The 13,899-nt window shown below is 41.1% G+C and overlaps 1 protein-coding gene and 1 pseudogene across 1 annotated transcript; both read left to right on the top strand.

The window, feature by feature from the left end:
* Positions 1–8,142: 8,142 nt before the first annotated feature.
* Positions 8,143–9,126, top strand: LOC121987029 (auxin-induced in root cultures protein 12-like). The gene is made up of 2 exons (XM_042540941.1): positions 8,143–8,835; positions 8,966–9,126. Exons 1-2 carry the CDS (start codon positions 8,143–8,145, stop codon positions 9,029–9,031), a joined length of 759 nt encoding a protein of 252 aa, XP_042396875.1. The 3' UTR covers positions 9,032–9,126.
* A 2,832-nt stretch (positions 9,127–11,958) lies between these two features.
* LOC121987028 lies at positions 11,959–12,847 on the top strand (annotated as a pseudogene).
* Positions 12,848–13,899: the final 1,052 nt, after the last annotated feature.

Genomic DNA, 13,899 nt, shown 5'->3' with positions numbered 1-13,899 from the left:
GCCCCCTAAATTTGATATTTATCCTAAAAGTCCAAGCATGGTATGGTAAACTAAGGGAAAAAGTCCTTATGATGAAATGTCCAACCTTTGTCCAAGACTAGCTATCACAAGATAGTAGCAAGTTGACTCAGGTTGGTCAATTTGAGCATTTTATAACTAGCAAGTTTTTACTTACTAGTTAACTCAAATTGATCAATGTTTGTTATTTAAAGCCCAGATTTATAGCGATGCACTGACATAAGGATCTGAAATCTAGGGCTAGGACCTAAGCATCTCACCCATTCTAAGTTATCAAACAAGGGATTCTACTGTGCTTGTGAGATGCTGGCTCCTAGAACTATAGGATCATGAAATTCTACGGTAAAACTTAGGCTAATCCATAGACTGAAAAATAGTTTCAAAGTTTTTTTGAAACAAAAATTTGAAATGGGAATTTTTACAAAAATAATTTTGAAAAATAAACTACGTAGTAATTTTCAAAAACAAAGAATCTATTCTACAAAACATAATCCTAACTGTCTTCTAAGGTTACTAAATTCTGCTTTAGGTAAGGGTTTAGTAAAAATGTCTGCCAAGTTAGATTTGGATTCAATATAATTAAGTTCAATATTCCCTTTAGACACATGATCTCTAATGAAGTGATGCTTAACCTCTATATGTTTAGTTCTAGAGTGATGTACTGGATTTTTAGTAAGATTTATAGAGCTAATATTATCAATTAATGTAGGTTTTTACATTTTTATAATCTAGATTAAAATCTTTTAATGTATGAGACATCCACAACAATTGAGCTACACATTCGCCCATTGCTATGTATTCGGCTTCAGTGGTAGATAAGACAACACATTGTTGCTTACGACTAAACCAACTAACTAAAGAAGATCCTAACAACTGACAACCTCCACTTGTATTCTTTCTATCTAACTTACACCCAGCATAATCTGAATCCGAGTATCCAACTAAGTCAAAATGTGAGGTTCTTGGGTACCAAATTCCCACATTGATAGTGCTTTTTAAATATTTGATAATTCTTTTAACCAATGAAAGATGGGTTTCTTTTGCACAAGTTTGATATCGGGCACACATACTAACCGCAAATAAAATGTCAGGTCGGCTTGCAATTAGATAAAGTAAACTCCCTATCATACTTCTGTAATATTTTAAATCAACAGGTATACCATTTTCATCATTATCAAGGGTTAGATTACTAGCCATTGGTGTTTTAAGCCCTTTACAATTTGCCATGCCAAATTTTTTAAGAAGTTCTTTTGTATATTTAGTTTGATGTACATAATTACCATCTTTAGTTTGTTTAATTTGGAGCCTAAAAAATAATTTAATTCACCAACTAAACTCATTTCAAATTCATTTTCCATTAAGGTGACAAATTCTTTTAAGAATTTTGAATTAGTTAAACCAAATACAATATCGTCTACATAAACCTGGGCTATAAAAATATCTGAGTTAAAGGTTTTAATAAAAAGTGTAGGATCAATTTGGCCTTCTTTAAAACCCTTGGATTTTAGAAAACTAGATAAACGTTCATACCAAGCCCTAGGTGCTTGTTTTAATCCATATAAAGCTTTTTTAAGTTTAAAGACATAGGTTGGATTTTCTAGATTTTCAAAACCGGGTGGTTGACTAACGTAGACTTCCTCCTTAATAACGCCATTTAAAAAAGCGAATTTAACATCCATTTGGTACAACTTGAACCCCTTAAATGCAGCATAGGCTAACAACATTCTAATTGATTCAAGTCTAGCTACCGGGGCATAAGTCTCGTCGTAATCTAGTCCTTCGACTTGACTAAACTCTTTTGCTACTAAACGAGCTTCATTTCTTAAAATATTACCTTGATCATCTTATTTGTTTCTAAACACTCATTTAGTATCAATGATCGTTTTATTTATTGGTGGAGGTACTAAGTCCCAAACCTGATTTCGTTCAAATTGGTTTAATTCTTCTTGCATTGCGATTACCCAGTCATGTGTCTGGAACACCCGCTATCCAAAATCCATTTATCCAGAGCTTTGAAATCCTACAAAATGTAGGATGAGACCAAAGTGTGGTTAAGGGATTAAATAAGTAGTTTTGAACTTTAATGAATTTAATATGTATTATTTATTGTTCGAATCAAGTAAATTGATTAAGTTATAATTTTTAATAAGTTAAAATAATAATTTTTTTTTAAAAAAAAATAAGTTTAAAATAATTTTAATTAAGTTTTAAAATAAAAATAATTTAATTAAGTTTAAAATAATTTTAAGTTTAAAAATAATTTAATTGAGTTTTAAAAATAATTTTAATTAAGTTTAAAATAATTAAATTAAGGTTTAAAATAATTTAATTAATAATTTAAATTAAGTTTAAAATAATTTAATTAAGTTTTTAAAATAATTTAATTAAGTTTTAAAATAATTTAATTAAGTTTTAAAAATAATTTAATTAAGTTTTAAAAATAATTTAATTACGTTTTAAAATAATTTTAATTAAGTTTAAAATAATTTAATTAAGCTTAAAATAATTTAATTAAGTTTTAAAATAATTTAATTAAGTTTTAAAAAAAAATAATTAAGTTTTTAAAATAATTTTAATAATTTTAATTGAGTTTTTAAAATAATTTTAATTGAGTTTTAAAATAATTTTAATTGAGTTTAAAATAATTTAATTAAGTTTAAAATAATTTAATTAAGTTTTAAAATAATTTAATTAAGTTTTTAAAATAATTTTAATTGAGTTTTAAAAATAATTTTAATTGAGTTTTAAATTGAATTAGTTTGAATTAGATTTAATTTGATTGAAAGAGGTTATTTAACCCATGTTAGATTCAAACTTAGCTTTGGGTTAATCAAGCAGGCGTCCTAAGGATAAGTTTCAGTTCAGTGGCGAGGCATATGGCCTACTTGAATATCATTAGACCACTTGCTGAAGACTTTCCAAACTGTTCCTGCCCAAAAAACTTAATACTAAATTTTGGTCTAACTAGCCCATATTTGACTGGGGTAGCTTCGGTCAGATCCACTAAGTCTAGTGCACCAGGTAGAATTCCATATTCAACCTAGACATGCCTTCGACAGAGTTTCCTTGACGTACTATCATCCCAATCCATTCCGGTGCTATGTTATAGGATTTGGTAAACCTTTTTCATCTAACCGTTCTAATAATCCTAATCCTAAGTAATGAGTTTGGTTTAATTAAGTTGGTTGGATTATTTTTCTAGTTGCTCCCCCTAAGTCATAGCTTAGATAAGGTCTATCTAAGTAATTGATTTGACTCTTAGGGATCAAGTAGTGGTTTGGTTTGATTGATTTGATTAAGTGTTTTGTTTGAACCCATGCTTGGACTTGACTTCTAACATTTTGACTGATTAGAGACATGTATGATTTGTTTATTTTGTTCGGTTTATAGACAAGCCCCGATTTGTTGTACACCGCTCGTTGCGATCCAAGTACCATATTTAGACACTTGGATCCCATTTCGAAACTTTCAAAAGTTTTCTTGAGTCGCTCGACTTGACCTTTTAAATCGGAATTTTCTTCCTCAAGTTTTTCAACTTGAGTCGAAGTTCCGACTTGAACTTGGTTAGTCGAGTCACTCAAGATAACTTGTTGCTTAAGGTGGTCTATTTCCTTAAGTAACAAGTTATTTTGTTTTTCCGAATTTGCTAATTTTTTAAACAAACATTTAACTACTTTAAGTAAATTTGACTTTGAATAAATCGTTACCATATTCGGATCTTTCGATCCGGGGCTTCTTTCGGAATCGAGGTCGATCTCGGACTCGTATTCTTCGTCGGACTCAGACTCAGAATCTTCGTTCCTTGCCATAAATGCAAGGTGACTCGAGTGCTTCGTTTGTTCCATGTCAAATTCGTCGGAAGAGGTTTCGTCCCAAGTCGCTTGAAGTGCCTTCTTCCGTCTTGTCGATTTGGGTCGTTCTTCTTTCCGACTTGGGCATTTGTTTTTGAATGTCCCTTTTTGTTGCATCCATAACAAATCATTTCTGATTTGTTTTGGATCTGGTTCGGTGGGATCTTTTTGGTATTTCTTCTGAACTTTTTCTTAGTCAACAATCTTCGGACCATGTTGACTAGTTCTTCTTCGTTTGTTGAATCTGAGTCTGACTCGCTTTCAGACTCGATCTTCGTTTTTGATTTTGTCTCTTTGTTTGAACCTGCATACAAAGCAACTCCTTTCTCGACATGGCTCATGTTAGATTGCTCGTGTAATTTCAACTCGCAAAATAATTCATCTAACTTAAGAATTGAAAGATCTTTGGAAACTTTGTATGCATCTACAATTGATGCCCACAAAGCATTCATCGGAAAGGCGTTCAGAGCGTACCTTATCGTGTCGTGATTTTCGAGTTCGTGTCCGATCAAGTGAAGATCGTTGAGGATGTCTTTCAGTCGGGCGTGTAGTTGCGAGGTCGTCTCTCCAGGAAACATTTTTATATTAAGTAAATTATTTAAAAGAAGATCTCGTTTGTTTACCTTTGAGTCGTCGGTTCCTTCGTGTAATTTGATTAGTGAGTCCCACAAGTCTTTGGCGTTGTCGTAGGGACCAACTCGGTTCAATTCCTCCATTGTGAGTCCACACTGAATGGTGTTGATCGCCTTGTAATTTAGTTGTGCCTTTTTCACCATTTGTGGAGTCCATTCTTCCGGTTCTAGAGTTGTTCCGTCCTTCATTGGAGGAGTGTAACCTTTCAAGATTGTGAACCAGAGCTCGATGTCGGACTTCAGGAAACACTCCATCCTATTCTTCCAGTAGCTAAAGTTTTCTCCTTTGAACAGTGGAGGTCGGACTGTGCTATAACGTTCTTGATATGAATTCGACGTCCTTGCAAAGCACAGATTAAAAAAATATTTCCAAGACTTTTGTCTTGGGATTAGTAGTGCTTAAAAAAAATAGAGATAATGAAAAATATTAAAGAAATTTGAAGAAAAGAAAAGATTTTAAAGATGTTTAGAAAATTGGTTAAGAAATTTCAGAGCTAACCTGCCTCTGATACCAATTGATAGGATCGAGTAGCGCGATAGAGGGGGGGTGAATATCGCTTCCTTTTAAAAACTATTCTTTTCGTATTTAAATCAAAGTCGTGCACAGCGGAAAGTAAATAGAGACACAAATGTTTTACTTCGTTCGGAGCCTAGCTCGACTCCTACTCGAAGGCCCGCGGTCCTTGACCGCACCGATAGGCAAAGCACTAAAACCCTTCTCTCCGAACTCCTCGGAGAGAAGCAGATCGTACAAGTACAATAGAATAAGATAGTAACAAACCTACTATCTTATTAGCAATTAAGTATAAACCAAAAAACAAGTATACCGACAAATGAATCGAAGATGTAGCGTAGGTCAGTGCTTTCGAATGACGCAGCTTGCTGTACTGATGAAGATGAGTCGCTTGCAGAGCAGTAACTTGTGATCAGAAAAGTTCTATTTTAGTCTCTGTCTTCGAGTCTGAATTTATAGGTGGACTGAGGTTCGGTCGACCGATCCCTCTGTTCGGTCGACCGAACCAGCTCCGATCACCCACAGCTGGAATCTGACGCTGGCTCGTAAATTCTGCATTAACTGGCCTTCAATGGTTCGGTCGACCGAACCCTTTTATCGGTCGACCGAACAAGCTTTTACCTTGTTCGTCGAAGTCTGCCATAATCTTGAATTAATGCGCGATTAATGTTGATTGGATCGGTCGACCGATCCTCAGGTTCGGTCGACCGATCAGCTTATTTCCTTTGCTTGCTGATCGATGCTGACGAGCTGGCTTTGCTGAGTCATCAAGTTCGGTCGACCGATCTTACTATTCGGTCGACCGATCAAGCTTTGATCGAACTTTGACTTTGATCTGTTCTGAACTGTTTGCTTTCTGTTATGCTCATGTTCGGTCGACTGAACCGCTGGTTCGGTCAACCGATCCAGTCTGACCTGCAACACAGTGTTAGAACAAAAACTTCCTGCAACACAGATGTTAGCACACAACATAATAATGAATAAAAGACAGCATAATGAGTAATATAAAAGACAGCAATAGAACTGTCTTGATCTATACTTGGAAACCTTCCCGGTTTCTTCAGTTGGATCAGCGACCTAAGGTTGTTCCCTCTGGGAACCCGACCTCACTGTCGCTCCTCCAGTTTGCTTACCTCAACCTACCTACCAAACTTTGATCCTCCAGATCTAGTTTGGACTTCTCACTCAGCCTTGATCGGCTCCCCAGGACTTTTCCTTTGATCTTCGGTCCTTCAGACCTCTCGATCACACTGCCAAGCTTCGTCTCCCCTCGACCTACTTGGACTTTCACCTGGGTTCCACAATCTGCTAAGATTTCTCCTGCCTAGCCTCCAACTAGGTCTTTCCCGGTTGAGTAAACATTCTGCACACTCAGTAAACTTGTTAGATCATAACAAGACTTAACTTGAACCTTTGACAACATCAAAACTCAGGTTTGATTCTGGTGCATCTTGCACCAACATAAACGAATCAAATAAGAATGTCATATACTTTTAAGAAGGCCATCTAGTTTGGGTGCACACACCAAACTCTTCATTGTGTATAATGTATGTTTCAGATTTATCCCATAAACGAATCAAATAAGAAGGTCATCTACTTTTAAGATTAATCGACTTTGTGTGCATATATATATTTCTGTAACTTTTGTCTATCACACTCAACTTCACAAGTATGGATTTTTCCTAATTAGTATTCCTCTCAACGAAGAAGATAATGAAATGCTACAATTTAACCCCGGTACTCTCGCAGTTGCAGCATTGACTACTGATATAAAATGCTTACATGTGTTTCTCAACCCGCGGGCCAACCCAAGCCTATCGTGGGCCAACCTGCGCGGGTCACGGGCCTAGGCGGGTTGGCCCGCGGCGGACTTGGGTTGATAAAATTTCAACCCAACCCGCTTAATTGGTTTGGCGGGGCGGGCCAACCCGACAGGCCTAACCCAAATTGACGATTCTACTTGTGAGCATAGAGAGGTTCCCAATCGATCAGCCAATTGATTGGGCCACGCTAATTGATCAGCAGATCGATTGAGGCTGAATTTCTTGCAGGAATGCTACGAAGCCTGAATCAATCGGTCAATCGATTTAGGGCTTTTTCAGCGAGAGCACAGAGGAGCTCTGAATCGATTGGTCGATCGATTCAAGCCTCTCCAATCTATTAGGATAGACCGTTGCGCAGGATGCAAGTTTTGGACGATTGGGTTCGTTGGGATTTGACGTGACAATCGATTGGGAGCACTAGATCGCGGAATATAAAGGTGACAACGAGTTTAAATGAGGCAGCGCTTGCACGAGTTCTTCTACGCTTCTTCACACTTATCACCGCCAGTTCTTGAAGCGTTCTTAGGACAAGTGTTGTTGCACTCCCAAAAGTCAAGAGTCATCCTCAAGCTACACAAGATCAAGCAATAAGAGGTTTTCTTTTATATTTCTATGTTTATTTCTTGCTTCAAATTGTATCTTGTTGTGTGAGTATTATACGAGGTTTCTCAGCCTCTGACTATTCCGAAGAGTTATTTTCTTAGTGGAGGGTTTGTTCAGTGTGTGGATCCTTGGATTAGTAAAAAATGAACACCAAATAAATCTATGTATTAACATTGGAGTGCTTAACTTCAATTCTATCCACTCCAAACCAACATCTACGAAGTAAACGTACAAACGAGAAGAACTATTCACATCTCCCTCTAACTTCGAAATGACCCAACATTCAAAACCACATTATTAGTCGTTACAAGCTATTGTATTGATCCATTAACCGTTAACTAGCTGTTTATTTTTTTATTTTAATCTCATTAAAATTATATTACCAATTTAATTTTATTAGTTGAATTTAATTTTTTAAATAAACTCACACCCCTGATAAAAAAATTTATAAACAAAATCTTTTTTACTATTATTATTTTTATATAAACAAATCAATTAAACCTGTTCAAAACCACGTTGCCATAACGCGGATTAGAAACAACCGATGTGGAAGCTATAAAAAGAGGTGTTGTCACATCACGGCGTTGGTGCCTTCCGCTTTTAGCAATCAGTTGCACCGGCCCGAAAGCTTTCAAACGTCAATGCCCTATAAAATTCCACCTCCACCTCGAAACAGACAAGAACTCACATTGATCGAAGCCATGGTGACCGGAGCACACCTAAACCTCGCCCTCCTCTTCGTCTTCATCGCCGTATCCGCCTCCGTCTCCGCTGCCAGCCGGTGCTCCTCCACCACATTCTCCGCGGACCGCACTTTCGCGCACTGCCGCGATCTTCCGCACCTCGACTCCTCCCTTCACTGGACCTACGACTCCGCCGCCCGAAACCTCTCGATCGCCTTCGTCGCGACGCCTGCATCGCCGGAGGGGTGGGTGGCGTGGGCTATCAACCCTTCCGGAGGCGGCATGAGGGGGAGCCAGGCCCTGATCGGCTTCCACCAGGCCAACGGGTCGATGGGCGTGAAGACCTACAACATCACCGAGTACGGCCCGATAGCCGAGGGGCGGATCGCCTTCCAGACGGCCGATCTGGCCGCGGAGTTCTCCGGCGGGACGATGCGGATCTTCGGGAAGTTGGTGCTGCCCCAGGGGATGTCGCCGACGGTGAAGCAGGTGTGGCAGGTGGGGGCGACGGTTGCGAACGGCGTGCCGCAGAGGCATGAGTTCGATCGCGAGAACTTGGAGGCGGTGGGGTTGGTGGATCTCAGCAGGGGAGTGTTTGCACAGTCTCCTCCTCCGGATCCGGCGCCAAGTACTCCCGCTTCCAGCGGCACCTCCCCTCCCGGCGCCGCCGCCGGCGGCTCCCCTCGTACCCCCGCTTCGGGATGCAAAAACGTGAGTCAAATTAGATTAGGGTTTTTTTTTCCTTATCATCTTCTACTTTTATTTTCAAGAAATTATATTTATATTTTATAATATTGATTTATTTTTTTTATCAATTAACCGCTTGTGTATATTTGTGCAGTTGAATGGAATTAGCAAGCCTGCCACGCTGATTATTTTGCTTGCATTTGGATTTCTATTTATATAGATTTTAATATAATCAATGTAACTTTTTTTTTTCTTTTCCTTTAATCAATTAGTTATTATTAACTTTATGTACTACTCTATTTGTAACTTCTAATATTAAAGATTATCCGTCCGAGCTCATAATTTGATTCCTAAATATGATGGATATTTTTCAGATTTATTTTGATGATTGATGATTACTCGACCCTAATTAAAAATAATAATAATAATAAAGATTATTTTGATGGTCGGGGTCGAGCTTATAAGAGCATTTAATCTCCTCTGTTCGAGGTCGAGCTATCTTCGATGATCACGAACAAGAGTATCTCCACTCGTCTCAGATCAGAGTATCTAATATGCTATGTACCCGTTCAGCTCACGACTTTCACTTTGATGCGCCTTCGACTCACGGGCTACACCCCAGTTCAGTCCATGTGCGATGCACCCGTTCAGCTCACGACTTTCGTCTCCGTGCGCATTTGATTTCACGAGCTACACTCTCGCTCAGTTTTCGGGCTCCACTCTTGCCCAGCGCAGCTTTGCCTCTCGCTCGATATTTGTCCGGGCACTCACTTGGCGTTCGCTTGCTTGCTCGCTCGTCTGGTCAGCATTTTATGGCCACCTGGTTGACACTTTCAGGTCGCTCGGTCACATTTTACGGTAGCTCGATTGACATCTCTCTGATCTCCCCTGTCGGCATCTTCACGGTCACGCGCTTGGCACCGCTCGGTCGCTCAGTCTGCTCGGCATCTCGCGTGTCACTCGATCTACTATCATTTTGCTCATCGCTTGCTTGAAGCTCGACGTCGATCCAGTGGCCGACTTAGCATCATTTCTCGTAGTTCGCTCAGCGTGGCTATCATCCCCCACGCGACGCACTCTTGAATTACTTGGTTCGTATTTTTTCAGTTACCTGATCGGCACCTTCTTGATCGCGCGCTCGACTCGATCTCCCGCCTTTCTATCCGATCAGTACTATCTCTATTGCCCGGGCCGCACTATTTCTCGTCGCTTGCTCGTTACTACTTGAGTCACTTGCCTGGCATCACCACAGCTGCTCATTCGACGTGATAAGATGAGCACAGTGATATGATTTCGTGTTCGGCAGTGATTCTGTTTTGGGACTTGGTCCAGTCAGTCGGACTTGCGCCTCTTTCGACTAGACTTGAATGTGAGACTTGTGATCCAGATGCAGGTTAGGATATATAAGAGAGGGGGCATTTGGGTCATTTCACATATTAGGGCTTTAGTGCTTCTTTAGTGCTTTTAAAGAAGCATTGTTCATAGGGAAAAAGAGGAGGAGGGGGGTTCATGGTTCTGCCACCGCACACAGGAAAAAAAACCATCTTCCTTATCCTCTCCGGCGCCTCGCCAGTGCCATCGCTGGTCGCCACCTGCGCTCTTCTCACTCCTCTCCTTCCTCGCTGGCAAGCCTCCACGAACAGACCGCCGCCCTCGCAACGACCAGCAGCCGAACCTCATGCTCTCCTCGTCCCCGTCTCTCTTCTCCACGCCGACGTCGCCTCGGAGCACGGCCAGCGCCTCATGCACTATCCAGGATGCCTCTGTCACCGATCTTCCTCACGCCGGTAGCCGCCAGGGCTATCCTTCCCTTCTCACCCTCTCCTTCTGTCGACAGACACCTCGGCTGCCTCCGGCGGAGGGCGCTGCTACCCCTTCTCCACGCCGGCATCGCCTCGGAGCACAGCCAGCGCCGCCCCTAGTGGGCATCGCCTCTGGCAGTTCGCGCCATCCCAGCGGTAGTAGTCGCCCTTAGCGATAATTGTCGCCTCCGGCAGCCAACGCTACCACTGGCGGCCACTGCCCCAGCTGCCATGGCCAGCCAGAGCCTTCGGTGTCTAGCGTCGTCATCTCTGGCAACCATTGTCGCAGCCGCCGGCACCGCCTGTCAGCCATCGTTACCCTCCAAGCCATAGCCGTCCGAGTGCTCAGGTATCGTACTATGTCTATATTCCGGCCTGCGAGCCGATGGAGTGTTCGGCCCTCGCGCCGCGTTTGTATTCCGGTCTTCGTGTCCCTATTCCGGCCTGCGAGCCGATGCTGTAGTCGAACCGTGCTCCGTCCTGCGGATCCATATTGAGTCCGGCTTTGAGTCACCGGAGCAAGCTACTCATATGGTGGACATCTATCCACTCTGCACGCCAGCGGCGACTCGATCAGCACCGCGACTAGTTCATCGACCCATCCGAGGACGCCCCCCGGGGCCAGGGTACGTCATCGTACTTTTCTTGCATTTATTTCACTATTCTGTTATTAGTATTCGGCTGCTTATATATTTGTGGGATTCGCCTCGAACACCGAGGTACCAGACATCGGGGCAACCCGGTCGATGACTACAGGTATTGTTGACCCGAGGATTCCGGACGACTTGGTCAATACAGAAAACAGTTCACCATCTTGGTCATGGGGATGCGATCAATTTTTCAGATACGTCATATCGACAGGTTCGTTTCTCAACTTCCCGACAGGATCAATTATTATTATTATTTGTATATAAACAAATCAATTGAACGTGTTCAAATGAGTTCAGATCCTCTGTCCCCATTTCACTCTGTCTCCGTGTCCCACTGTCAATCGGACGGGTCAGATTACATCTTAAGAATGTCTTGCACATCACGAAGATACTGTACAAATCTTAATAGTATCATGATGTATTAATATATAATCTGGTACGTCCGATCAATAGTAAAATAGGAGGACAGATAGAAATGGAAATAGAGTACCCGAACTCTGTTCAAACCACGTTGCCATAACGCGGATTAGAAACAACCTATGTGGAAGCTATAAAAAGAGGTGTTGTCACATCACGGCGTTGGTGCCTTCCGCTTTTAGCAATCAATTGCACCGGCCCGAAAGTTTTCAAACGGCAATGCCCTATAAAATTCCACCTCACCTCGAAACAGACAAGAACTCACATTGATCGAAGCCATGGCGACCGGAGCACACCTAAACCTCGCCCTCCTCTTCGTCTTCATCGCCGTATCCGCCTCCGTCTCCGCTGCCAGCCGGTGCTCCTCCACCACATTCTCCGCGGACCGCACTTTCGCGCACTGCCGCGATCTTCCGCACCTCGACTCCTCCCTTCACTGGACCTACGACTCCGCCGCCCGAAACCTCTCGATCGCCTTCGTCGCGACGCCTGCGTCGCCGGAGGGGTGGGTGGCGTGGGCCATCAACCCTTCCGGAGGCGGCATGAGGGGGAGCCAGGCCCTGATCGGCTTCCACCAGGCCAACGGATCGATGGGCGTGAAGACCTACAACATCACCGAGTACGGCCCGATCGCCGAGGGGCGGATCGCCTTCCAGACGGCCGATCTGGCCGCGGAGTTTCCGGCGGGGCGATGCGGATCTTCGGGAAGTTGGTGCTGCCCCAGGGGATGTCGCCGACGGTGAAGCAGGTGTGGCAGGTGGGGGCGACGGTTGCGAACGGCGTGCCGCAGAGGCATGAGTTCGATCGCGAGAACTTGGAAGCGGTGGGGTTGGTGGATCTCAGCAGGGGAGTGTTTGCACAGTCTCCTCCTCCGGATCCGGCGCCAAGTACTCCCGCTTCCAGCGGCACCTCCCCTCCCGGCGCCGCCGCCGGCGGCTCCCCTCGTACCCCCGCTTCGGGATGCAAAAACGTGAGTCAAATTAGATTAGGGTTTTTTTTTCCCTTATCGTCTTCTACTTTTATTTTCAAGAAATTATATTTATATTTTATAATATTGATTTTTTTTTTTTATCAATTAACCGCTTGTGTATATTTGTGCAGTTGAATGGAATTAGCAAGCTTGCCACGCTGGTTATTTTGCTTGCATTCGGATTTCTATTTATATAGATTTTAATATAATCAATGTAACTTTTTTTTTCTTTTCCTTTAATCAATTAGTTATTATTAACTTTATGTACTATATTGGTAATTCCTAAATATGATGGATATTTTTCAGATTTATTTTGATGATTGGTGATTACTCGACCTTAATTAAAAATAATAATAATAATAAAGATTATTTTATTGAAAGATAGGTGATGGCAAAATGCAATATCCTAATTGTGTAAGTCTATGCTTGTATAAGTATTTAATGTTGTTTGAGCCCTCGAGTTCTACTTCACAATCCACAATCTACTTATTATGAATGTCTTCGAAAATTTCGCTGGCGTATTCTCCTTTTAGATGCAAAGAAATCTAGTGTAAAATTCTTTTCTTTACAATAAAGATAAAATAGGAAAAGCAAAAGAAATTATACTTCATCAAAACTTGTAAGAAATTAGAGGTAAAACTTTAAAGCTCTAGAAATAAAATAACACACAAAAATAAAGTAGTTGAGTTTCTCTTACTTTTTGTAATTTATAACCTTCAAACTGAGTTTGATTAATGAGCACTCAAATCCTTATTTGTTGATTGAAATCTTCATTACCAGAGCCTTGCCCGTCAGTTGCAATCTATAGTCAACTCAACTAGATAAGATCGTATGCTTATCTTTTAATTGATTGTGATTCTAGTCAACTCAAATCAAATTTACTCAACTCAACACCTCTCAATCAACTCAAATGACTATTGTTGTTATCTTAATTGTCTTCCAACATATACTAATTGCACAATTAGTAGACTCAAGAGTCAAGACCTCTTTAAGTTTAATCGACTCAATGCAAATAGAGAGCACGATATTTTTAAAATTCAACTATCTCAATTCACTTTAGTCGACTAAATTATCATTTAGTTAATTCAAGTTGAGATAGAACTGTTGTATTTATAAGTAAAATGTCTTGAGTTGACTACTCGATTGACTTGCTTGAAGATAACTTCCAATTAATTAAAATTAATTACTTAACCAGATTTAGGTGGTGCTTGGTTCTCTCTTAGGAATCAGAATGCGAATGAGTATCATA

This window comes from Zingiber officinale, chromosome 5B, assembly GCF_018446385.1.
Source record: "Zingiber officinale cultivar Zhangliang chromosome 5B, Zo_v1.1, whole genome shotgun sequence".
NCBI lineage: Eukaryota > Viridiplantae > Streptophyta > Magnoliopsida > Zingiberales > Zingiberaceae > Zingiber > Zingiber officinale.
This window is presented reverse-complemented; position numbering and strand designations above follow the sequence as displayed.

Coding starts and splice junctions, on each gene's coding strand:
- LOC121987029 (XM_042540941.1), top strand. CDS start 8,143: ATGGTGACCGGAGCACACCTAAACCTCGCCCTCCTCTTCGTCTTCATC. Junction 8,836..8,965: donor CCGCTTCGGGATGCAAAAAC/GTGAGTCAAATT, acceptor ATATTTGTGCAG/TTGAATGGAATTAGCAAGCC.